This window comes from Mandrillus leucophaeus, unplaced genomic scaffold (genome assembly GCF_000951045.1).
Source record: "Mandrillus leucophaeus isolate KB7577 unplaced genomic scaffold, Mleu.le_1.0 Scaffold711, whole genome shotgun sequence".
Classification (NCBI taxonomy): Eukaryota; Metazoa; Chordata; class Mammalia; order Primates; family Cercopithecidae; genus Mandrillus; species Mandrillus leucophaeus.
Window position 1 is genome coordinate 1112458 of NW_012107709.1, and position 27789 is coordinate 1140246.

General features: G+C 37.3%; 1 protein-coding gene across 1 annotated transcript in view; it reads right to left on the reverse strand.

Annotated features, from left to right (window-relative positions):
* Positions 1 to 7780: 7780 nt before the first annotated feature.
* CDH2 (cadherin 2, type 1, N-cadherin (neuronal)) overlaps positions 7781 to 27789 on the reverse strand; it is a 199866-nt gene continuing 179857 nt past the window's right edge. Inside the window, exons 14-15 of the mRNA XM_011965027.1 lie at positions 20219 to 20383; positions 7781 to 9183 (exon numbers count right to left, since the gene is read on the reverse strand). Of these exons, the coding sequence (XP_011820417.1) occupies positions 8977 to 9183; positions 20219 to 20383 (372 nt within the window). The 3' untranslated portion in view covers positions 7781 to 8976. The remainder of the gene's footprint in view (positions 9184 to 20218; positions 20384 to 27789) is intronic.

Consider the following 27789-nt stretch of genomic DNA (forward strand, 5'->3'; position numbering starts at 1 on the left):
TGGTTCAACTAATACACACATGGCACTATGCAAAAGAGCCACTCTTTCTTTTGTTCACTCAGCCTTCTGTTTTTTCACTCAGTGTCTTGTAGAGATAAGTGTGAGCTCTGGAGCTAGACAGTTGGGCCTAAAAAATCATGGCTCTGCCACTGACTAGCTCAGTGTCAGTGGACAAGTCACATAACTTCTCCTAATAGAGCTTCTCCATCTCAAGAAATCAGGAAAAATAAAAGTGACCTTATATACTTTAATACGTGTTTCATAGACTCAAGACACTCTGATGCTAGTGCTTTACTGATGTTATCAAAAAGCATCAATGTAAAGTTTTCACACAACTACAGCACCATCAATGTAAAGTTTTCACACAACTACAGCACCTTGCTGGGGTACACACTATTAACTCTATGAAGCCTCTTGATCTTAGAATTGTTAAAATGTGGGAAGTAATGACGAGTCAATAAGAAGTGATGAAGTAATTACAATAAAGATTAAATGACTTAATATGCCAAATCCACAGCCCAGTATCTATGCACATGGGAAGAACTCAGTATTAATGAAATCCATCCATGTTGTTGGATGTATTTCTGTGCAAGACTGGCAATAGTTTTTGTGCAACACAGTCTCTGAGGCCATGTTTTCCACAACCACAAAAGAGGTCCGCTTTCATTTCTATTGTTCACATGAGGCCTGAAGAGATGAGGCTTTGATTTAGTTTCACTTATTCCAAAGATTGCAGAGATACTAGTGCAGTGGTATAAAACTAAGTATTCCAGGTGAAAACAACTCTGGGACAAAAGGAAAACATTTCCTTCAGTCTGTGATGGTTGATGCTTTTCTGTGGTGGTTGATGCATAGATACCTAAAGATTAAGATGGAGATAAAACAGGAAGAAAATGAAACAAAAAATTATTAAGATAGTCTCAACCAGTCTCTGACTATAAAAGCCATTTAAAATGAAAATAAAAATATTCTCATTCAGTAATGTTTTGCTGCTGACCATGGGTGTTAATAAAACGCCTTTACCAGATATAATTTTAAAACTATTCAAAAAAAGCAGCAAACTCTAAAATTGTACTATGCAAACTACCTTTCTCACAAAGTAGAAACTAGAAAAATAAGCTGTCACTGATAAATATATATGTATTCACCTACAAGACAAAGGTTAACATTCTTAAACTTGCAGTTTTTATTCAGCGTTCCTTAGTTGCCGAGAAAGATCAAGCAAATTACTGTAGAAGCTGACATCTATTTCATAATTAAGTTAGCCATGAATTCCTGAATATATAAATACTTTTTTGAATTACTATTGAGATCAACTTGTCCAAACTTTAAAACCTGATTAAATGAATCTAATATATCAAATACATGTTGGCTAACAGTAACAGAATACCTCAAAGGATGTCTGTCTCCCATCATGTTTCTGATTCACAAAGATGTTCCTAATCAACAAGCTTCACCTCTTCCCCTCCTTCTGTCTCCTCATCCAAGAGTGGGCACTTAAAGTATCAGGCCAGGTGAGGTGGCTCATGTTGCACGTAACCCCAGTGCTTTGAGGCTGAAGTGGAGGATCACTTGAGGCTAGGAGTTCAAGACCAGCTTTGGCAACACAGTGAGACCTCCTTTCTAAAAAAAAAAAACCGAAAAACCAAAAACCCAGGCACACACTAGTTGCAGCTACTCAGGAGGCTGAGGTACGAGGATGTCTTGAGCCTAGGAGGTTTGAGGCTGCAGTGAGCTATGATCATGCCACTGCACTCCAGCTTGGGTGCCAGAGCAAGACCCTGTCTAAGAAAATTGCAATTCTCATGTAGACTTAGTTTTTGCTAAAACAATTATAAAAAATATATTCTCAGATTTTTTTTTTTTTTTTTTTGAGACAGAGTCTCGCTCAGTCGCCCAGGCTGGAGCGCAGTGGCGCAATCTCGGCTCACTGCAAGCTCTGCCTCCCGGGTTCACACCTTTCTCCTGCCTCAGTCTCCTGAGTAGCTGGGACTACAGGCACCTGCCACTGCACCCGGCTAATTTTTTGTATTTTCAGTAGAGACGGGGTTTCACCGTGTTAGCCAGGATGGTCTCGATCTCCTGACCTTGTGATCTGCCCGCCTCGGCCTCCCAAAGTGCTGGGATTACAGGCGTGAGCCACCGCGCCCGGCCTATTCTCAGATTTTAAGTTGTACCTGTCGTCAGCACATCCATTTGTTGTACTAGAAATTAAAGGTACTGGAATTACTTTAAATATACAAATAATCTCTCTTAAACTTGTTTTAGCTGCTGTAGCATCATCTCTTTTTCCACTCATCCAGTGCTTAACTAGGCTGGCTAACAAGCAGAAAAAATGGTGATGTGTTAGCTTTTACTGTAAACCTTACACAAGTACTGATGACCAGTGAAAAAGCAGGACCTGTAAGACTGAATTTGCTGCATTAAAAAAAAGAGAGAGAAGTGCTCTTGCTTTCTCCCCTCTGAGTCTTTTCGTAATGGGGGTCAATCAACTGATACTTTTCAGTAAGGAAGATTATTTTTTGCTGTTTGCTTGTTGTTGCTAAGGATATGGTGATAATAACTGTCAGGTGGTTGATATTTGTATGATCTTAAAGTCATCTTGAATGAATCAAAAAAGTGACAGTTCAGGATCATATGAACTCTCAGGTCTTCCAGTTTTCCTTATGAGTTAGTCTTCCCATTTTTCCTTTGAATATGAAAATGATACTTTCTCCCCCCAGTGAGGAAAAACTTTTATATCAAAACTATAAAGCTACCATGAAGTAAACATGAGAGGGATAAGAAGCCTGGTTGTTGAATTTCTCTTCAATACCATCAGGGTCCATTAACATGCTGGTGACCTGGAGATACCCTGAAGAGCTGTGGGACCACCAGTGAGAGCCTAGTTCCCTGAGGTCACAATTCAAAATGCAGGACTGTTACTGGCTTAAAAGGAGGTAAACTGCAAAACTCAAATCATTGTCTGGACTGGTGTTTTGACCAATTCACTGTTACAGTGGTGTTTGAAAATGGCATTGAAATAAAAGTTTTAAGACATACATGTTTACAATGTAAAAGGAAAAATTATTCAAGTTATTAACAATGAAGAGATGGACATGCTACCTCAGACTAAAATCACACATATATTTGGCTAATCAAACAAAAAATCAACAAAAGAAAGCAGGTATGGCTATATTAATATGGAATAATGTGGAATTTAGAACTGAAGGTACTGAAAATTACCGAGCAAGGACGGGTAAAAGTTACAATCCAAGTTTCAAGCACATATTCATCATAGTCTGGAAATACATCCAAAAAGCTCATGGGAAATGTTAACAAATCCCTTTCAAGAACTGATAAACCAAATGGAAGTAAAACACTAGTATATGAAAAACAAATTAATAGGCTTGGAGAAATGTGTACCCAATAACCAAATGAATATCTATATCAATAAATGTAAAGCTAGTTCTTTTAACAGAACATTTGACTACCCTGATGAAGAAAAAAGTAAAAGGAAAAAGGGGGTAAGAAAACGTAACCTAAGGTACGATACAGAGTTTATAAAGATAATACTGTATGCAATTTTCTACTGATATATTTTTTTAAAAGCTAGATTCTGCAAGAGACTTTTCAGGAAAATGTAAATTGTGAAAATTGTTCAAAAATAAGTGCAACATCTGAATTATCCCAATTCCTACTGAAGAAAACCTGTCCCCACAATGGTAAAATTATAGAATTTTAGCATTTTTAATGAAGAGTTCATTGTGATGTATAAAATCCAGAGCACAGGAAAAATGGCAGTCTTCCTAATTACTTATTTTAGGCTAGCATTAAGCCTGATACTAACACTGAGCAAAAATATTGAAAAAACAAAGTATAAGATAATCACATATAACTTAAAATTCCTAATATAGCAGCAAATAAAACATATCAACCCATTAAAAGAATAACATTATGACCAAGTAGGGTTTATTCCAGGAAAGTTCAATTCAATATTAGAAAACCTAATGGCATTAATGATATAATTTACTCTATTAGTGGGCTAATACACAATCATCTATGTAGATGAAGAAAATGTATCTTATAAAATTCAACATGTACACACAAAATCTCAAAGTAAGTAAAGTAGAAACTTGTATCTATACTAAATGCTATGCATAATCATGAAACATACAAAGCTTTCCTGTTATAGTTAGGAATAATAAAACAATGCTTATAATGATCACTGCTACTAACGATACAGAAAAAAAAAAAAAACTATTCATCTTGGAAAAAGGAAAAACCTGTCATTAATTGCAGTTATGATTGTTTGTCAGGAAAATCCAAGAGAATCGCCAAAAAGCTATTAAAAGTAATACAACAGTAAAATAAGACAGTAACGAGAAATAAAAGTCGATAAATTTCCAACAGAGCAGTATCACTAGAAAAAATGCTATGAAAAGTAGAGCCCACTCATAATAGCAATGAAAACTATTAAAGTGTAATAAAATGAGATGTTTAGTGAAATTCCATGAAAGTATATATAATGTGAAAAATGAGAACGATAGTATAGTATTGGATAGAATAGTAAATGAAACAGCTTTTCACAATTCAATCAAATTTTGAATAAAATTTGTTATGGAACTTCACAAAATATTTCTACAATTTATGCACAAAAGAATGTGAAAAAAGAACATAAGAAATTGTAAGTGGCTTGTTCAGAACTGATAATTCAGTGTAACAATTGAGTATTGTGCACGAATCTAAAGATCAATGGAACAGAAAACATCCAGCAACAAACACATGCTTACAGCACAACTCTAATGCAAGTATATGTGATATAAGTATATGTGATATAAGTATATGTAAGTATGTAATATATATAAATATGTATGTGTGAGATATGTAAGTATATGTAATGTAAGTATATGTGATATAGGTATGTGATATGTGATGTAAGTATATGTGATGTAAGTGTTATAAGTGTATATGGTAAAGAATGTATTCCACATGGTTGGGTTTATATTGAAGTTTTTAACAAGTAGTGTTTGGAAAACAGATATAAGTGATATAAGTGTATGTGATAGAAGCGTGTATATGGTAAAGAATGCATTCCACATGGTTGGGTTTAGATTGACGTTTTTAACAAGTAGCGTTTGGAAAACAGACCTTTACACATTTTTTAGCAAGTTAGATTTCTGCATCATGCAAAATCATTTCTAGGTGTATTAAAGAGATAAATGCAAAACAATGGTAAGAGAACAATATAGAATAATAATCTTATAGTTTAAAGGTGTTAAGACCTTCTCAAAAATCTACAGTCAAACATAGAATAAACCACATAAAAATGAAACTTGCTATAAATTTCTGTAAGAAAATTTACTGGATTAGCAAAAGATCATGAAAAAATGCATATAAGCCCTAATTAATTAATTAAAAAAAGGCAAGTAACTCAACAGGGAAATGAAAATACGTAATTCAAAGAAACACAAATGGCTAATAAGCATAAGAAAAAAATCTCCAATCCCCTCATTAGTAATCAGAAAACTCTAATTATTAACATGAGGTATCTTTTGTTGCGTATCATAATGGCAAAACTTTTAAATGTGTATGTGATGTACAGGACTGTTGAGGATGAGTGTAAACATATTTTTGTACACAGGCTGGTAGGAGTGTAAATTGGCATAGTTTTTACTTAAGAGAAATTTGGCAACGTCTTACTAAAATTTAAACTGCACATACTTTTATCATGGAAAATAACCTATTTCATGGGGTACTAACACTCTGTATGCATGTTTTTTATTAGCAATATTGCAGAAGAGATCCAAATGACCAGGAATGGCCTAGAAAAACATGTTTCTGGATGGGATCCATAAACCATGTTCATAAATGTATAGTTTTCAAGGTTCTATTATGTCACATGGTTACAGTCATTTTACAGAATACTTAAAACTAGTATTGTGGCTTGACTCAAAGGCTAACTTACAAAGAAAAAAGAAGGTGGTCCTGGCTAGACTGTCTTACATTTTGTGGTTACTATTTTGAGCTGCATAAAATCCTTTTGCCAGTGGAGGAAGTTGCTGGCTTTTAGAAAGCCTTGTCTTCTTTCAGCTAAAAGGCACTTTTTTAAGCATGCTAAAACATTTATAATTTCAGCCATATTTAATTAACTTATCTCCACATTCTTTAATCCAGCAATTCCATCTCCAAGCCTCTACTAGTATTAGAGAAATACTCCCATGCAAAGAGACATGCACAAGGATGTTTACTGTGGCATTGTTTTTAATAGCAAAAAATTGGAAACAACAAATTAATTAGGAAATGGTTCAATAAAACTATTATGTTCATATTATGGAATACTATGTAGCAGTTAAAAAGAATGAGGTAGGTGTACACATATACTAATATGGAAAAATTTCCAAGATACACTCTTAGTGAAAAAAAGGCAACTTACAGAATAATACACAATGTACAATCTCATTTTCATAAAAACGAAAGAAAATCATTATGGACATGTGTGTGTAAAAATGCTTTTTGGAAGGACTAGAAACTAGATCAACCAGCTAAACAGAAGTTACTTCTGTAGCATGGCAGGGAGTTTCCATTTTTTATTAGTTTTCTAGTTTTTTTATATATAAAAAGAATGTTTTTACAAAGAAAATACAGTTGTGTATGCCTACAAAAATTAACATTTACATTTATTGGTTGTGTATATATTAAACCTTACAAACACTTAAAGTTTATATATATACACAGTAGATATATGGCCTGTGAATTGTACATCAACCATAAGAAAATAATTTAAACAGTGTTTATCTAAATGGTATAAACGTTAAGTGTTACAATGTATGAATCTGAAAATATAGTTGTTTCATTTGGATGCACAACAGCATGGAGGCACAGTCTAAGAATCAATTTTAGAAAAGACTATTCTGATGAGCAAATTTAATAAGTTTCATTACGGAAAATCCCAGAGGCAAGCTCTGGCATTTAATGATTAGAAAAGTAACAAGAAAGTATTGCCTACAAAATGAATCAATAGAAAAGTAAATTCCACTGTCTATGTTAAGCAAAAAATATAGTTAATTAGAGGAGGTATATTATATAAGTGTTTTCAAAGTGTATAGTATAAGACTGTATGGTGTGATAATGATTAAGAAACAAACAGATAAATACAAGTGAGAATTTCTTTGCCTCTTAAAATTCAGAATGAATCTTAGTAAGATACATAAACAATTTTACAAAATTTAGCAAGATTGTTTCCTTTTGTTGTCCTCTGCAACCATTACTATATCAAACTGCAGCAAATGATCAAGTCAATGGATAAAAGCCAGTCAAATCTAAGTGTGTTTCACTAAGTACATAAAACAGTGGCTTCAATGAATTGCACAAGAATTCCAGGTGTCCACTGCAGGTTCCAGGTTCAGTCCCATAACCCACTTTACTGAAGTTTCCCTTACGGTGGTGGCTTTAATGGGAAAGGCCTATCAACATAACAATTAGCTTGAGCAGAAACCAATTAAAACACGAGTTATATTAAGAATTGACACTGAAGTTCACCGAAGATAAAGGATGTGATTTTTCTATCACCACCAGTAGGGTCTATTCCTGAATCACTTGATGTTTTTCTTCTATGATGATGGGAAGGTCCAAAATGATTCTCTCTGCTGCACACCGTACATGGTTGCCATGCTACGCGATTCAATGGTGAATAGTGCAAGAACAAATACATACTTTTTGTACTGTTGTTCTCCAGTACTTGGGATTTTTGCAACATTCAAAGCAGCTCAAGTAGAAAAGAAAAAGTTCAAACCAGTCACCAGATCCAAAATTAGCATTTTATTCAGAACGCTGGGGTCAGAGGTGTATCATTTATATTCTGGTACACAATACAGAGGCAAAGCTGTTGTCAGAAGTCTTTCCAGTTTAAAAGCTTTTTTTTTTTCCATTTTTTTAAAAAAACCACACACTTAGTAGTGCCACCAGTGTCAGGCCACCCCTTTCTTTTTCTTTCCTTTCCTTTTTTTTTTTTTTTTTGGTACAAATTATGTAAAACATTTGTGCTAAGAACTTTTCTCCCTCCCCAAACCAAAAAGAAAATAAAAAATAAAAAAATTAAAAAAATTAAAAATTGAGTATTCTAACTACAGCTCAACAATTGAATCAAATGTCACTTTGTTTTGTAAATACTTTATCCATAACGAAAGATATAAACATGCAAAAAACCTGAATCCATAGTCCAAATAATACATACACATGTTCTGAAGTTTCTGCACTTCTCCATAGACTATGCCAATAAAACATTATGTACACATACTATTTTTACAGTGAAGTGGAAAAATACAGAAATAAAAAAGTGTACATGGATTAAGACCAAAATGTGTCTAACATTCTAGTTTATGAAAAAATTCAATTTTGCTACAAATTGGTGATATGAAAACTCCCTTTATTTGCAACCAGCTGAGTAAGTTTTAAGATTTTAGTGGAAAAAAAAGAAAACTAAAGTCTAAAACTAGAAGTAATGTACATTTTCCAATCTCATGGTCTCATCTCCCCCAAGGTAACAAAATCGCTCCATGAGTTTTTTTTGTTTGTTTAATTCTGTATTTTAATAAAAGCAAATGCAATGTAACAAAGGCGTGTTGAAGCATATCATGGTTTAACTTACTGCTCCCACCACAAAATATTTTGTCTTTTACTTATCGTTTCAGAAATCAGTACCATTAAAGCCTTAAACAGAAAACTAATTCCAATCTGAAAAAGGTACAAAAAGGCACATAAAATCCCAGTGCTTCTGTACTGTAAAATTCAAGTGTAACTGAGCTCAGTGTTTTTCCAAACAGTATGGATCACTGATATTCCCTCTGAGCCCAAATTGGTTTGCAGCCTATGCCAAAGCCTCCAGCAAGCACTGTGCTAGTAGACTACAAAGTTAAAGCCTAGCTTCTGTATGCTTTTTGGGAATATCAGTTGAAATTGTTTGTACTTGTCCAAAAACCAAGTTCACCCTGAAGTTCAGTCATCACCTCCACCATACATGTCAGCAAGTTTCTTGAACCGTGGCCCCCAGTCGTTCAGGTAATCATAGTCCTGCTCACCACCACTACTTGAGGAATTAAGGGAGCTCAAGGACCCAGCAGTGGAGCCACTGCCTTCATAGTCAAACACTAACAGGGAGTCATATGGTGGAGCTGTGGGGTCATTGTCAGCCGCTTTAAGGCCCTGCAATTTGGAAACACAAAGAATGAAAGAATTAAGAGAGGGTTACAATTTACAAAACCACAAGCAGATCCTAATGAATTCATGGGATCAAACACACACTTGTTTGTAAATTTTCATTTACAGACCACATATTCAACACATGAAAACTGCGGATATAACCATTTGAAAGTTAGATAAAAATTAACTTACATCTTTCCTGTGCAAAGAAACAACGCTAAGCAGTCAAGCTCAGGGAGGCCAAGACTTAAGAAGGGAGGGGGTTAACTGAGTAATAAGTTGGACGGGTGGCAGAAATGAATGGCTCTGCTTGAGGCAGAGAAGGAAGGATCTTAAATAACATAATATATAGAGCAGCACTGCTAGATTAAATTTTAAAAAGCACCTCAGTGAAATACAAGAGACATACAAATGAGTACCATATGGTCCGTGTCCCTCCCTAGGCTTACAATCTAGCCTAACAGGTACTACTACCATGTGAAGCAAATGACAAGTGACAAAACTGTGAAGTCAAAGCAAAAACCATCAGGTTGTGGGGAAAAAAAATTCAGATCAGCATTAAGAGCTAGGAGTTCAAAGAGAAAGTAGCATTGTATTTGACCTAATTTTGGAAGGACATCAAAGGAAGACTGAAGACGGGTCAGATGTGATTACTACATAAAGGGAGGTACTCATAAAATCATTTGTGTGATTAACATAACATAAAATGTGGAATGAATTGATTAATTTTAAACTGGTATTTTAAAATGTAGGGTAACTTCTAACTTCCAAAAATCCTAGAAATATCATAATCCAGTATCTGTACATGGTATAAATATTGAAAAGAGGAGGACTCCTGTCAATCTAAAATAACACGCTTGTCTGGTTCTTATAAAGAATTTTAAAAAGAAAGAAACGAGGAAATAACTACTCTCTATATTTGTAACTTTTGTAAGCAGATGCTTTTTAATATACAATTAGAGTCTCTATGCTCTGCAAAACTTCTAAGGATTCAGTAGTAGGTCCTTTGGTATATTTTTCTAACTTTTTTTCCCCAATTCCATTCTAGTACTCCTAGATATACTAACATTACTAACATTAAAACAAACATTCCCTTTTTCCACATTCTATGTGTCAAATGCTACCTGGCTTATATGGCCTCACCTATCTAAGACGTGTCACAGACAGTCCTACTTGAGAAATCAAGCCTGCCAATACACATGCATTTTATGAGCACATACATGGGTTTTTATGACCACGTGTTCATCTATCCTTTCAAGGTTACAGAGGAGAAACAGGGAAAAAGCAAAAAAATTAAGGTCAGAATCAGTATGGTGTAGTGATTAAGAGATCAGACTGTGGGATGACACCTTAGCTCTCCCCAGTACTAGCTGTGCAACCTCCACATAACCTCATCTGCAACTGTAATCATCATCATAAGACTACTATAAAGACCAAATGCAACAAAGGGACCCGACGGCTCACCACAGTGACTGGCACATGTAGAGCTCAATGAATATTAGTACTTTTTAAAAATTTAAGTTGAGAGAAAAATGTCCTGCCTTGGGATTTGAAAAAATAAAAAACAGTAAAGATATATTTTAAGAAAGAAAATGGCAGCTGCTGACTAGCATCAAAAATCAGAGAAAAAAGTACACATGACCAGTTTTCTCATCTTCAGGTACCTCTTTACTAACAGTCTTAACCATGAAATTTAGCAGTACTTTGCTACTTTTCCTCATGTCATTTTATACTATTTATACTTCAGAAAAGCCTGTGTAAAATAAAATAAAGCAGGTTTCAGCAAAATACTTTGATATATACAACATAAATAATTTTAGATGGGATTTTCTTTATCTTATTTTTAGACTAAACTACAAGGCAATTCTGCTAAGACTGAGAACCACAACCTACAATTTCTCAAAACTTGTAACTCCCTTCTGTGGTAGATTTTGTTACTGCCCTCAGTGATTCACTTCCCTTTTTCCAAAGGCAGAACACACACCCACCCTCCCACAGTGCCTCTCTGGGGTCAGGGTTTACTTTCCCAACCACACTGTAAGGCTTGGCTGTCTGACTGGCTCTGGCCAACGCAGTGTAAGTAGCTGTGAAAAGTAGCTGCTTCAAGAACTCTATCTAACGTGTTTCCACCCTTCCACCAATCCTCCTTTCCCCCTCTGCCAGAATGGCCTGCTCCAGATGGGAAGTTTATCTGCCTGGATCCTGAAACAAAGAAAACATATGGATCAGGAACTGAGTCACTGACAGACTACAGTTGACTTATAATTTAAGCAAGAAGTAAACCTTCATTATTATAAGCAGCAATATTTTGGAGTGGTCAGTGATTGGCGCCTTAGCTAACAAAAGCCAAAGAATGCACCTTCATTCATTTTGTTTGTGTTTATTAATTCGATTCGAGACATATTTGTTGATTATCTATTAATATTATTGCAATATATTCTGCTTACTGGTAGAGACACAGCTACTAATGAGCTAGATCCAATGGGCTGCCCTCGTGGAGTTAATATTCACATATTAGCCTACACTCTTCTTCCTTACAAAGTCTAGCAACTGCAAATTTAAGCAATAGGGATTCCCTTAGTTCAGCATGGTCTGACTTGGGGTCATATAAGTAGGCCCAAGAAGGATCTGGAGAAAAAACAAGAAAAATCAGGGAAATTCCTGATAAGGAGAATGGGTCCCTGAAAACAAATATTAAATTTTCATTATGACAACTGCGTTATAATACAGACAACAGAGACAATGGCTAAGATCACTTTGTTCAGGTCATCTGCTTTACCACAATTTAATTATTAAGTGAAAATACACACAGAGCCCTGGCCCAATCCTTATGATGTCAACACCAAACTGGAAATATGGAGAGGTTAAGACTCAAATTAGGGATAGCATTAGGAGAAATACCTAATGTAGATGAGATGGGTTGATGGATACAGCAAACCACCATGGCACGTGTATACCTATGTAATAAACCTGCACATTCTGCCCATGTATCTCAGCACTTGAAGTATAATAGTAAAAAAAAAAAAAAAAGAAAAAAAAAGAATGACAAGTTTAAAAAAAAAAAAAAAGACTCAAATTAGCCCTAAAGAGTCAATGGCAAGGCCTCAAGTTTGTCTGGATTTGGAGGAGGGAAAAAAGGGATGGCCTGTGTTTACTACGTCCAGGGAATAAACACAATAAGCGGTCTGGTCTTCCCTGGTGTGTTCATGGACCCCAGGACTCTTCATCAAATGGCTAAGCCACCTAATTTAATTCCTTAAAATAAATATAATGCTTGTGATAATCAACTCCCATATCCACTATTGAGTCTACAAAATACTATTGTATTTTTTAGCTCCTGCATTGGCTTTCTGATCATCCTGGTAGTTTACAAATCTCTGTTTTATTTCTTTTTTTCTTTTTTTTTTAAGAGGTTAAGGCCATAAAATCCATTAGAGAGAGACCACTGTGCTATGCTAGAGCACAGCGCATTGCCTTATGTTTTAACAATTACAAAAGGGCAAAATCACTGAACTTTTCAAGAGTTCTTAGGCAAGCCAGCTTTCTATGCAGGTTAAGTACTTTAAATCCCTTCCACTTGGATAGCACTGATTTTCATCTGAGAATAAAATATGACTCTTCTGAACGAGGTATTATATAAACTCTTGGTAATATTTTGGTAATTCTAAAAAGATTGCACTGAAGTCCTAAGAAACTGACAGTAACAGGCACGAAATCTGAGTGAATGTACAGAAGAAATCCAGTGGGCAACAGAACCTTCTGGTTCTCCCTTATGGGATTCCTTTATTCTTGGATGTGAACATTATTTCACAGGATGTACTGTTACCAAATTTACAAACTAACCGCCTGTGTTTCTCTAGGTTTGACTAAATTTAGCAAAGTATCCTCTTGTTCCACCTTTCCTGGAGAGGTAGATCTTGAATTCTGAATAAAGCTGAACTATTTTCTAAAGACTGAGGCTTCTTCTCTGCAGAGAGAGCTTGGCTCTGGCTGAATTCTTGCTGAGCTTGTATTTATAGACTTCTGATCCCAGGCTTTATGGGCGGAGACATGCTTTTATGAGGATAAAACCCCACATTATGCAGTGAGGAACACATGAGGGATGTAAAAGAAAAGAGGTCTTACTGTTTCCTTTACATTCTGTCTTCTACAGTCCTAGTGCCACTGCTTTAGTGCAGGTCATCACTACATCCTGCCTGGACCAGAGAAAAAGCCTGCCTAACTGGTCTTCCTGTCTACAGCACTATTCCAGCTTCTTTCCTACAAACTATTGGTTTCTCTCTCAAACGTTATTTGATATCACTCCCCCAAGTTAAGACCTCTGACTGCTCTCTATGACTCCTTCCAAATGAAAGAGTTCCCCCAGCAATGGGCAACATGATTTTTAATTGCTGCATGAACACTTTAAAACAATTATTTAAAACTCTTTAGAAAGCATTCAGTGAACCAAGACTGTTTACCCACCTTTTCCGTTTCAGCTATTCTCAGCTCCAGCAACCACAACTGAATTATGCACCCCCAAACGGAATCCCCCCAAACCGCAAAGCATCATGTTCTTGTGCACTTCTATGTTGTTTATTCATTTTTTTGGAATTACACTTCTTATATTTTTTATTTGATTAATATCCATCCATCCATCCATCCATCCATCCATCCATAAGTTCATTAAAAATATCAGTTCTACTGCACAGATCTTTTTTCCCCAGCCATGACTAGGAGTCATTCCTGTGGTCTCTTTGGTCCCTTCTACTTTTTTATTTTTTATTTTTGGAGACAGGGTCTCACTCTGTACTCCAGACTGTAGTGCAGGGGCACAATCATGGCTCACTGCAGCCTTGACCCTCCTGGGCTCAGGTGATCCTCCCACCTCAGCCTCCTGAGTAGCTAGGACTACAGACGCATGCCACCATGCTCAGCTAATTTTTGCATTTTTTGTAGAGAGGGTTTTTTGTCTTGTTACTTAAGTGGGTCTCAAAACTCCTGGGCTCGAGTGATCTGCCTGCCTCAGCCTCCCAAAGTGCTGGGATTACAGGTGTGAGCTACTGTGCCCGGCCTCATCTACTCTTATCATCTTGTTTGGAAAACACTAGATTGTGACATCCCGTTCTACAGAGGCTGTTTTGCATCCACATCTCGCTGTCCAACACATTGCCTGACATTCAACAGGTATTCTATAAGGTAACTATTCATTGTTGTCCTGGGCATAGTTTTTCCTGCTCAGCATCCTCTTCATATTTATATCCACTCCTTTCAGAAAAAGCTAGAATCTAGATTTAAGACATGTGGATATAAAAGTACACCATGTTTACATTGCAGTAGAACTGAACATATCAAGGCCAACATTACTACCCCTCTTTCTGGGAATTTCATTTTACTTAAAGTAATTTTTGATGCAGAAGGAGTGGATTTTAATTGTTTTCTTACAATTAGAGAACAGTAGAAAGTCTTTTACTCCTAAAAGGTAATTTACCTGTAATAGTTACTAATATGACATCAATAATAATTAAGATGTTTTCACTATGTGACAAGCAGTATACCAAGCACATTACAAAGATAATCTCATTTACTTCTCACTGAAGTCTCAAAAGGAGGTTCTATTACTATTCCCATTTTACAAATAAGAAAACTGAAAAGGTTAAAGAAAAGGATCTTGACCTTGTACAAGGTAACAGAGCTGTTAGGTGAGATGGCTAGATTTGAACTTACACAAATGCCTAACTTCCATAAGACCAGAATGAGGTATTTTAAAAAAGAGAAATTAAATTAATAGGAGAAAAAGACAAGCTTTTTTTTTTTTTTTTGAGTTGGAGTCTCGCTCTGTCACCCAGGCTGGAGTGCAGTGGTGCGATTTCGGCTCACTGCAGGCTCCGCCTCCCAGGTTCATGCCATTCTCCTACCTCAGCCTCCCTAGTAGCTGGGACTACAGGCACCCGCCACCATGCCCAGCTAATTTTTTTTTTTTAGTACAGACGGGGTTTCACCGTGTTAGCCAGGATGGTCTCAATCTCCTGACCTTGTGATCTGCCTGCCTCAGCCTCCCAGAGTGCTGGGATTACAGGCGTGAGTCACCGCATTTCAAGTAAGTTGTAAGAAGCTTCCAAAAGTTTTAAACAATATTAACAAAAAGGTGGTCTTGTAACAGAATTATTCACTTGATTTTTATACTTTTGAGTAGAGAAATATACTTCAATACTACTGAATACATATATACACACATAATAAACATTTTTATATGTATATATGTGTGTATGTGCGTGTGTGTACACACAGTGATATGGTTTGATTTTATCCCCACCCAAATCTTATCTTCCCTAGTTCCCATAATCCCTACATGTTGTGAGAGTTCCCCTAGTCCCCATAATCCCCACATGTTTTGAGAGGGACCCAGTGGGAGGTAACTGAATCACGGGGGCGGTTACCCCCATGCTGCCGCTCTCACGATAGTGCGTTCTCATGAGATCTGATGGTTTTATAAGAGGCTTTTCTCCCTTTGCTCGGCACTTCTCTATCCTGCCGCCATGTGAGGAAGAATGTGTTTGCTTTCCCTTCTGGCAAGATTGTTAAGTTTCCTGAGGCTTTCCCAGCCCTGTGGAAATGTGAGTCCATTAAACCTCTTTCGTTTGTAAATTACCCAGTCTTGGCAGTTTTTCATAGCAGCGTGAGAACAGAAAAATACACATATATATAAAGAAGTGTATTTCTTTTTACAAAGACATATACAGGATTAGTATTAGTAAAATTATTGGAGGTATGTTAATATCTAACTGTTGGACTGAGATTAAATGAATCTGTTTGAACTTTTCACTCTCTGAAGGTCATGTTTAAAAACTCAAAACAGAATGAAATTCTACAGTGGAAATTCAAAAACATGTGACTTATTTTACTCTGCCTACCACACTGGAAATAAGTTATCAGTTTTGAGATTCAAGGCAACATTCATTCCTTATTTAAATAAACTAGAAAATGTTCTCATGAGCTTTCTTATTTCTTACATCTATAAAAGCACTCCAATTATAATCATCACTATATTATTCTTCCTTTGGAACATTTGGTGCTCTGCTAAATCAAATAAGACCTGCAGATAAATAAATTTGTGTGCCTTTTAAATATTTTTATAAAATGTGCTTGAGTTCTTTCTAGGTGCTTTCAACTGTTTTAAAACTCTACAAGTATTCATTTTTGTCTGTACAGTAAATGAAGACACTGAACAAGTCTTAACATGTATCTTGCATGAAAGAGTCTAGATGGTATTTTGGAGAGTTATTACTGGCTTAGGTCTTCTGACTTACATTAGACTTTCATCTCCCTTAAAAGTCCAACAGAACTGACCATCATCTTCTTAAAACTATCATTTTGATTGTTTTCTATTATACTTAGATTTTCTGTCTCCAACTCTAGGGGCATTTCTTGGTGAATATATTTGGTTCCTCCTCTCCTCCACATTTCTCTATCTTGTAATCACATTCAAATTCATGGATTTAGGCCTGGTGTGGTGGCTCATACCTGTAATCACAGTGCTTTGGGAGGTTGAGGATGGAGGATGGCTTGAGCCCAGGAGGTTGAGGCTGCAGTTTGCTATGACTGTGCCACTGCACTCCAGCCTGGGCAACAGAGAGAGACCCTGTCTCTTAAAACACACACACACACACACCTGGGCAACAGAGAGAGACCCTGTCTCTTAAAACACACACACACACACACACACACACACACACACTGTCTCACGGATTTAGCTGCCATTTTCGGAATGATTTCCAAATTGGATCCTTTCATCCATTCACTTGTTCACCAAATCACTGTGCCCCATACTGCCCCTCCAGGGAGAAGCCCGTCTCCCTTCCCATGGAACACGGAAGGGCTCGGGGGGAGGCAGGATGGAACCATGGGATCCGTGATCTGAGGGAGGTGAGTTCTGGATACTATGGGATGCCAGTGGATGGTGCCTAACCCATACTCTGTATGCCTGACCTTTCCTGGGTTGGTAAATACTTAATGAAATTCCCCCAATGCTAGAAAAATGGGGAAGGAAATTCTAGACAGGAAGAACATCAGATGGGCACCAGCATGAAACTGTAAGCTGAGATTGTGAATGACAAGCAGAGTTCTCTGTGGACAGCCTGCAAGATGCTGGGTGGTGAGGGCCTTGAGATGAAGTTGGAAAGCCAAGTAAGAACCAGACAGAATTGGCCTCCTATGCCTGGAAAATAAGGCTTTGGATGCTGGCACATTTGCATTGCACAAATATCGTGCTAGCAACAAAGCTGGGTATACACACAAGGAGAACTGATGTCTAATTTATGCTTTTATCTATATATTACTTGCACAGTTATGTTACACACATAGACGTTTGATAGTGATTTGCTGAATGGATGATCTTGCACTGAGCTCAAGATGCTTTCACAATGAGCCATTTTTCACATATGCAGACAATCTTCAAATTATGAAGAGATTGTATTCTGGATGTCAATTTGCAGTCGCTTGGAACAACGTTTTTCATATAAGTAATCACACCTGTTCGTTAATGGTCTCCAGCCATAACAAACTGTGTACCTGAGCACTGTTCAGGAGAAAGAAAATTCCAAATGGAAATTCCCACTATAACTCCTCCTACTGTGGCTGAGAAGGGTTGGGTAAGTGAATCTTACTGACTAGATGTTCTTTTCTATCTACTGAAGAAGATATAGTCACTGTTAAAACAAAGAACAACAAAAAAATCAATGACCATAGACATAGACAAACACACACACACAGAGAAAGTACACACTTAAACATAAACTCAGAATTTGAATGTAATCTGACAAGCAGGATGAAAGGCTCCAGACTCAGTATCTGTTGAATCTCAATCAGATGAAAAGTGGGTGGCGCCTATAGCATCATGCCCTACACATTAGCCAGAGTGCACACTCGAATGCCTGAAAATGAAAATAATCTAAGAGGTAGGTAACATACTAGATGTTTAAGTTATGAAAACATGAACAAGAACAGTGCTTGTCCTGGAAAGAACTCACATGCTGACTGGGAGAAAGAAATACTGACAGTTACACCCCAGCTGGTGAGGGCTGTGACCCGAGGGGCAGCTTGTTATCCCTTCCCAGAGGCATCAAGGAAGGCCTCGCAGAGAAATGTTTCAAGCTGAATCCTGAAGGCGACGTGGGAGTCCTGCAGATGGCCAAGCAGGTAAGGGCTTTGCCGAAGTTACAGTATATTCAAAACTGTGATGCTTTTGAGGAACTGCAAATAGTTCAGTGGGGCTGCAGCACAGAAGGGGCATGTGGGGAGGTGAGGGGTAGAAGAAGGCAGGAATCAGATGAGCAACAGCCTTATAAATAAACCTTACTGTTTGATCTTTAGCACTGAGAAAAGAAGAGTATCAGGGATGGAAAGAAATCACATAGAATACTGATACTTCAGGGACAGGCAGAAATATTTAGTAAGGATTTGTTAAATTATACTTAAGGCAGAATTCTGGCTTCAAAAAAGTATGGTTCCAGCTGGGCACAGTGGCTTATGCCTGTAATCCCAGCACATTGGAAGTCTGAAGCAGGGGGATCATTTGAGCCCAGGAGTTCAAGACCAGCCTGGGAAACAGGCTGGTGAGACTCCGTCTTTACAAAAATAAAAATTAAAAAAAAAAAAATTTAAAGTCCAGTTCCTAAACCTACAGACAAAAGATTCACTATATCTTGAATTGACAACAATCAGAGTAACTCAACAATTTCTTATGATGACAAACACGAAATGAGAAATAAAATCATTAGGCACTCTTACATTTTTCTAAAAGATCTAGGCATATATGTATAAATTTCTGCAAATTCTCCTAACTGGATCTATATATAACTAAGAGCTAGCTGGCAAAGTCAGGACATATTTCTGTGGATAGAGGGAGTTACTGGCATTCTGTTGTTTTTGCTTTCCATGTGTTTTTAAATCATGTCAACTACAAATTAACCTTATTACCTATCTAGCAGAAATGAATATGTATGTTCAGAAGGCAGCATATATCTTAGGAATAGAAAGTAATGGATAGTTATAGAGACAGGCAACTATTCCAATTTTGTTTTAAAACTTTTCTACAAGCAATAAGTATATCTAAAAATCGAATGTAGATTATGTTTAATATTATATGAATTTTGAGGAAGCCCAGGATACAAGAGTCTTATCAGCCTATGACTGAAGGCCGTATACAACAGATGCGTTCCACTTTGTAATGCACTGAGACCTATTCTGATCTTGGAGGCACCAATGATACGACCAGAAAACAGGAGTTCTGCCACATATTCACAATCAACATCGATATGTATTGTTCTCTTATATTCACAATAAAAATTCAAAAGAATTATAGTAAGACTATAGACATGTTCAGAAGACGCAGCATAAATCATTGAACTTCAAAACTTAAATATTAAATGTAACAGAACTCTTGGTCAGTAATAAAAGAATGTCACAATAATTCTGACAGTGAAAATCATATCTGTTATATGCAACAGAGAAGTAGCTTTCTTTTACAGAAGCTCTTAAAACTCCTCAACTAGACAAGTATTTCAATCACTTACATAATATTTAATTTAGCTCTTCCAACTAATCTCTTTTGATGGAGTCATTGGGCAGGCACTGAATTCTCATGATTTGGAGGATTCAAAGGGTACAGTGTGAGGAAAATTAAAGTGAACTACTGTTATATTTATTAATGCTAATAAATAAAATTAGAATGCACTATAATATTGTTAGTCTATTTATTACTTGTAATCTAGGGGGAAAAATCCTTCTTGGAGACTGTGACTAATTCTGATAATATATGATGTATGTCATTTTACAAATGCAGAATCTTAATTGATAGATCTCTGTGGTTGATCAAAGCAATTATATTTGTTATCTGTCAACGAAGCCACATTTGCTTTGACACGAAGATAAACTTCAGAAACAAAAGTATGTTTTAGTGAACTATATAGCTGTATTCCAAGCAATCTGTGGCCTACAGAGATCTAACCATTAGCATGAAATGAAAACTCTTATAGAGAGAACGAGTCTCTCTCTCTACCTCATTGATGAAGTCCCCAATGTCTCCAGGGTGCGGGGCTGCCGAGCGGACTGGATACTGGGGCTCGGCATGGATGGGTCTTTCATCCATTCGTCGGATTCCCACAGGCTTGATGGCATCAGGCTCCACAGTGTCAGGCTGCTGCAGCTGGCTCAAGTCGTAGTCCTGCAAAAAGACAAAATCAAAAACCGATGGGAGATGGGCACCGAGATAGAAAATTACAACCTCGCTTTTTAAACCCATACTCAGAACACAGAGAAATGAGGAAAATTTAACATAATGGAAAAGTTGCCACTATGAGTTTTTCATGTTATGATTAAATATTTCTTTCACACAGCTCTTTCTTCTGTGCTTTTCATTTCTACAGTCTGTGCTCCATCTGCTTTACAATGTTCCTCATCAGTTTCCAATGAAAAACAGCAGTGTGATAAGGTCTCACTATAAAACAACTAAGAAACCGACTAGACAATATAGTTGTACCATAGAAGTAAAGGGGCTAACTTACTGTCTTTAGTATTTTTTTAAAATGAGGGTGGTTATCTTTCCTTTTCCCTAAAGGAAGGCATTAGTTCATCAAGGTTTCACACCACCCTTCTTCCCTCCCTCTCTCCCTTCTAAAGTCGAGAGCAGAGGTCAGAAAACTACGATCTCTGGGCCCAGTGTGACCTGTGGCCTATTTTTCTCTAAGACTAGCTTTTACATTTTTAAAAAGTTACTTAAAATAAAAATGACAAAGAAAAATGTGCTACAAGGAACACATATGGCCCACAAACCTAAATTATTTACTCTGTGGCCCTACTGAGGAAAAGTTCGCTGACCTCTGGTTTAGAGGTGTTAGGCCAGAGAGAGATCGGATTTTCTTCCAAGGCTGCCTTGTGGGAATGTCCTGGAAAAACAGTCTGTCCACTTTCAGAGAGGCAAAGTACAACCTGTAAGGAAGGATGCTCTGGCCATAGGTTGGGCCCTCAGAACTATTTTTAGCTCAGCTGGACGGGAATGTATAAAGAAACAGATTACAATGTAGAAATACATCCACATTTTAGGGTGGGGTAAATACTTGGTAGTTTTCAAACCTCTGAATTCTGGTGATATAAAATGTCATATCCCCAGCTTACCCAACATTCTCCCATTTCAAAACTGACATTTGCAGAAAGCATAGATTTACTTATACTTTATTCTTAGTTTCGGCTTCATCTCTCTGTCTGAAACTAGCTTTTAAAACCTTCTGCAGTTATCTCTATGGAGACTTTGATTTATTCGACAGTTGAACATTTACCATGTTTTGGCAACGGTCTAGGTGTCTTATATACGTTCACTCATTTCATCCTTAGTACATGTGATACTACGTTTTATCATCTCCACTTAAGAGATGAGAAAACTAAGTTTCAAATACCCCAAGTAAGTTACCTATGGTCCTAGATCTATTAAGAAACAGATTCTGACTCCAAGAGTATTAGATTCCAAAGCCTGGCTCTCTTCACAATCATCTATGAGTAAATCAAGACTGAGTTACAAGGTTGGATTTAAAGGTAAGGAACTAGATAAATGAGTTTGGAAGGACAGGAATGTGAAGAATGCTTAAAATAACAAGGAGACAAAAGGAAGGAAAAGGTCACTAACCTTCATACTCACTGTGGGCCAGGCACTAAACCAGGCTCTTGATAAGTGTTTTCTCACTATCAATGCTGTTTAACAAACCCATAATGTTTTATTATCATCTTTTTAGATGAAGAAACAGGTTGAGTAACTTGCCCAAGGTCACACAGCTAGTATAAGACTAAAATGAGAATCAAAATCATGAGTGTCTGACTTCATAGCACCTGATTTAAAATTTATCTCTATGCTAATTGGGACACTCTGATCCTGGCAACACTCTCCCTGAATGTTTCCTTATCAAGAACTTCAGCTGGCAGGTGACGGCACTCACATACCCTGATGGAAAAGCTCCTCCTCTTAGGTGTGTGCAATGTGATGCGGAAAGCGAGGTAGGTACAGAGACTCTGAACCCGCCAGAGTGGGATGTATATTTGGTGTATTACAAACTATAAAATGTTCAGGGGGAAACCGGCTTTAGCTCTGAACCATCTATGGGCCGGCGACAAAGCACCATTTTGGGAGAGTCCATAGCAGGAGCAAAGGCATCAGAATGCTGCTTTCTCTTGTCAGGATGGAGTATTTCAAATCATCCATACAAAACTTGAGAAAAAACACCTTGATCTTGCATAAATGTGCTCCATTTTCAATTTTATAGAATTTATTTACAGAATATCTCAGAAAAGTCCCTCAATGATGTAACAGATGTGAAAGCCCTTGAAATGTTAAAATGTTATACATGATAAAAAGAGGGATTTATTCCGCAGCACTTTGGGAGGCCAAGGCAGGAAGATCATAAGGTCAGAAGTTCGAGACCAGCCTGGCCAATGTGGTGAAACCCCATCTCTACTAAAAAATACAAAAATCAGCCGGACGTGGTGGTGGGTGCCTGTAGTCCCAGCTACTTGGGAGGCTGAGGCAGGAGAAACGCTTGAACCCGGGGGGAGGCAGAAGTTGCAGTGAGCCAAGATTGCACCACTGAACTCCAGCCCGGGTGACAGATACTGTCTAAAAGGAGGAAAAAAAAAAAAGAGAGAGGGATTTATTTAGACAGATTTGAATGTTTTCACACTAAAAAGCATGTTTTTTCCAGGCCATGTTTAATTGTGTAACTACCAAGGACAATAGAGTGGGGTGAACTGTAAGTATGTGTTCTTATTCAATTACCAAAGCTGTCCCTAAAACAGGGGAAAATAGATGGCAAGTATACCGATGACAGTTAATAAATGTTTTTACCCTAAGGGCGAAAAATGTTTTATTGGAAGTCTAAATTACACAAAAATAGGTAATTGAATCTTACATTTAAGCACTGTCTTTTACCTGGCAACATATTCTTTGATGGTCCTGGATATATTACATAATAGCTTCAGGGTGACAAATATAAGAATATAGCAGAATTTCTTTCACATAACTGAAGATAAAAGAGGCATGTGGGCTTTACTCATGCTACTCCCTATCTGGGAAGAGCCACTCTACTCTGACTTCTTCTATAACTCCCAGTGTATCCAGAGGTTGCAAATAAAATTGCATTTTGATTAGCTAGTAGAATTTTAAACATATTCAAATAGGTCACCGACATTTAGACATAGGGGTATCTCACCTGAGAATAACAAGATCTGGCAAAAGAGATCTTACATTCTGACAACAATTCGCTACCGCTGAGAGCAGCTGTCCCCTCTGGACAAGGAAAGGATATCCTCCTAACTTGCTTCATTCATGAATGCGCATATAACATACATAATAGCAAATAATTTACAGTTCTTTATCTTTCTTTTGATAGCTTTTTCCTACTGTCTTAAGAACCAGAGAGCAGGAAGAGTCTTAAAACTTCTGTGGTCTTGCTCAAACCTTTGGACCATCAATGTGACAGGCTCACAGAAAATGCTCACTAAAAAAAAGTGTTGAATATAATCTCAGTGATGATATTTATGCCAGATATCAAAGGAGCAGCTAATTCAAGAAATGTGACTTGGATCACATTACACACTATAGTAATAATTTATGATGAGAAGGGAGAGAAAGACCCCCTGGTCCCACTGCTGAGAATCATTGCCATGGTGAATCTACCCCATAATGACGGAAACCTGTTAAATTCCTCCATGGTGATGGTGTCCAAAAAGAGGCAGAAAATCACTGGTTTAGAGGAAGTTAGACACTAGGTTAAAATATACGGCTTAGAGTATCTCTGTGATGGCTTCTCCTTATCTACACAAATATGGGATATAAAAATCTGCTGATGGCAGGCAGCGTGTGGAAGTGTCCTCCGATCACAGGGATGGGCTCTTCTGTTGGCATCTATCTGTGTTGTGTGGCAGAAGTCCTGACCTGAGAGTCTAATTTTAGACCTTTTGATAAAAAACCCTCCCTAATTATACATCTTTACAATCCCATAATGACGTACATAAACACACAAATGACAACATGTAGGATGAGAATTATAAAGAGAATTACAAAGACCAAAAATCTTCTCAATGTCATTGAGTTCATGGCCTTACTCCTGAAGATTATAAACAATCCAAAAAGACATCTTTATTTGGTTCCTAAAACTCTAGACAAAGAGTGGGTCTGAAAATTCTCTTATGATTGCCAACCTTTACGATGTTAACTTCCCAAAGAAATTTGATTTTCAAACGAAGGCCAAGAAAAATCTCTTTTTAAATTCATTTTAATGTTTGGAATGTGTGTTAATTGGCAATCATAATTAAAAGTAGGCATAGAATTTGGGTTTTGATAATATTAACACTGCAAGTAACTTAAAATTTTTTTGGTCTATGATTTAAAATGTCTTAAAGGTGATACAGTTCTGGGGGAGTTAGAAGAAGTTAGCATGACTCGCAATGATTTATAATTAGTTTGGAAAATGATACACGTTTAACTCAGAGCATCTGGCTATGCTACAATAAAATAAAATGCTGCATCAGTATCAACTGAAATTCTGGAATCCCAGGCAAATATTTCCAAAAACTACATTGCATGTAGAATCTATAGAATTATACAGTTAGCCCATTTCAGGGAGTAATGCACTCACTCACTCATTTACCATCCCACCAGTATATATGGAATGCCTACTGGGTGCCAGATGTCATTTTCAGGTAGGTCTGAGAGCAAGCAAGCAAGCAAGCAACCTTTATGTGGTGCTCATCATCTGTCAGGAATTCCGTTAGGTGCCTTCTCATGTGGTATTGTATATAATACAAACAAAAACCCTTCTAAGTGGGTGTTATTGTTCCCACTCTATTGATTACTGTAGCTCAGGGAGGTTAATGATTTGACCAAGGTCACAGACTCACTTAAGCATGTCAAAGGATAACACAGAGCCCACCAGGGCAAGCAAAATAAATAATCAAAAAGCTGCATCTTTTTGTCACTTGCCAGTGAAGAAATGCACCAAAGAGTTTACTGATGAGGAAAACATCTGGGGTTTGAAGTGCTGGGAGGGGGAGTTCAAGATGGTTCTGCTCATCAGGCACTGGGCGCCAGCACTCTGCATAGAACAGAATGAGTTCTTCGGTCTGTGCACAGTTGGTTAAAATAAGACTAACTGTTGTTTAGGCAGGAAGGAGTCCTCACTTAGGTCAAGTAAGAGTCTGACACATGGAGGAGAGGGGTGGGCACTCAAAGATCCCAGGCCTTTATCAACCTCCACTGGTTAGAACCAGTGATGAAACATAACAGTTTTGCTATCTCTTAGGCATGGGCTGGTACAAGTGGAACATTTTCCTTTTATAGTTGCAAAGGCAAATGACTTTAAAATCCCCATATAGATAAGGTAAACATTAAAAATGTTTCAAGACTGAGTGACTGAGAGAAATTAAAATACTCACGTGGAAGTAAATGGACAAAATCCCGAAGGGAAAAAAAAAAGTATCCAGAAAAAAGCTGACTGTGGCACAGGCAAGAAACTTCAGACACAAAAAGAAATGGAAGGTGGGAGAGAAAAACATCATTATCTCACCCTCTACAGCTCCTGGCATTAAAATAATTGAATAAAATAGTGATAAGGTGTCAACATATTACCATACAACTGCTGACAAGTAAGTCAAATATACCTGTGCAAGCTTTATGTAAATTACATTACAACCTGATTTTCTTCCCCAGTGAAATATCATTATGACGGGTAACTATCTTCACAGGTCAAATGATGTGGAAAACTAAGTAGATTCTATAGATTATTAAAGCCCCCCCCGCCCCCGCAATAAAAAATTTGCTAAAAGCTTTTTCTGGATTGAACCATAAACCTGATAGAAATAAAATAACTTGGGGACTTTCAGTGTACAGATGAAGGATCTCTGTTCTCTCTCTTCATATACATTTTAACCTCACTGGTGGCCAGTTTTCTACTTCCCACAGGGGAGACGACTGAGTCCCCACTAAAAGGGCACAGTCATTGTTTCTGCCCCTGTGGCTTACTGTTAATGCTGACATGTCACAGTTTCCTTTAAAATGCTACCTGTTTTCAGAATTATGAATGAGCTATAGGTTCACTCTTTGATGTAAAATTACACTTCTATTTTAGAAACTGCGACTGTTGAAATCCTATCACAACTTATTTCCCGTTGTAAAATTATGGCTTATTCTTTTAGGGACATGTGGCACATACACACTTCAATTAGATTTGATTCCACAAATTCTTTCATAAGAGGAGTCTCTCTTGGGAAACAGACTCAGTTACTAACATCATAGAACCTTTAGTCTAATGTCTTTGAACAGGACACATTTAAAAATAATGAAAGCTTGGCCAAGCGTGGCGGCTCACGCCTGTAATCCCAGCTCTTTGGGAGGTGGAGGCGGGTGGATCACTTGAAGTCAGGAGTTGGAGACCAGCCTGGCCAACATGGTGAAACCCTGTCTCTACTAAAAATACAAAAATTAGGTGCCTGTAGTCCCAGCTACTCAGGAGGCTGAGGCAGCAGACTCGCTAGAAGCTGGGAGGCAGAGGTTGCAATGAGCGAAGATCGTGCCATTGCACTCCGGCCTGGGCGACAACAGTGAAACTCTGTCTCAACAAAATAATAATAAAAAAATTAAAATGAAAGCTGAATATAATATCTAAACTGTTACAAAAAATATGGAAAGTGAAGGTGTAAGAAGCTATGAAGGAAGTACTGCTAGAAGAAGAGAGGATGCAGATATGCGGAGGAACGGCTTCAGAAAGATGGAGCACTTGAAATATGAAATAATTTCCCATTGTTTTGATGCAATCCAGTTACATTCCTATAAAGAGAAACACATTTCTTAACCTTTCCAAGCCACTGTCTGTCTTGGGAGACAAAAGTACAGCCATCTAAATGCATGCTGGGTTCCATGTTTTCACCTCGAGCTCCAATTTCTTCTTGCAAAAAACAAAAAACGTGACCACTTGGATAGAGATCAAAGCCACTCTATCTCAGCATGACCTATTAATTCATCTCAGAGAAAACACAAAAATAGGTAATAAAGAGATGACAACATTTGGTTGAGAATATGGTGGCAGAGCATGAAAATCCGTCCCTAGTTTATGACATATCATTTTGAAATGTCCTCAAGAATATTCTTTGTTTTAGGATAAATGTACACATCAAGTAAATACTGCAAAGGGAGCCAAGTATTTGATTTTTTAAAATCCTTGATTCAAATCCTGGCTCCATCATATTTTGACTGTGTGACTTTGAGCAGATTACATAAACTTCCCATGCTAACCTTAATAGTATTCAACTTTTAGACAAAAAAGCCAATGAGAATTCCATTGATTAAATACGTCTATAACAAGGTTCAACAATCTTTTCTTGTAGGGTGTAGATAGTAAATATTAATATATTAGGCTTTGGGGGCCAGATAGTCCATGTCACGATGTTTCAACTCTGCTGTTGCTGCAGCATAAAAGTAGTCATAGATAATACACAAAAAATGGGCATCAACGGGTATGGTGCATGGTCATGCTCCAGTAAAACTTTATTTATAAAAACAGGTGGGAGGCTGAGGCAGACGTCTATGTGTAG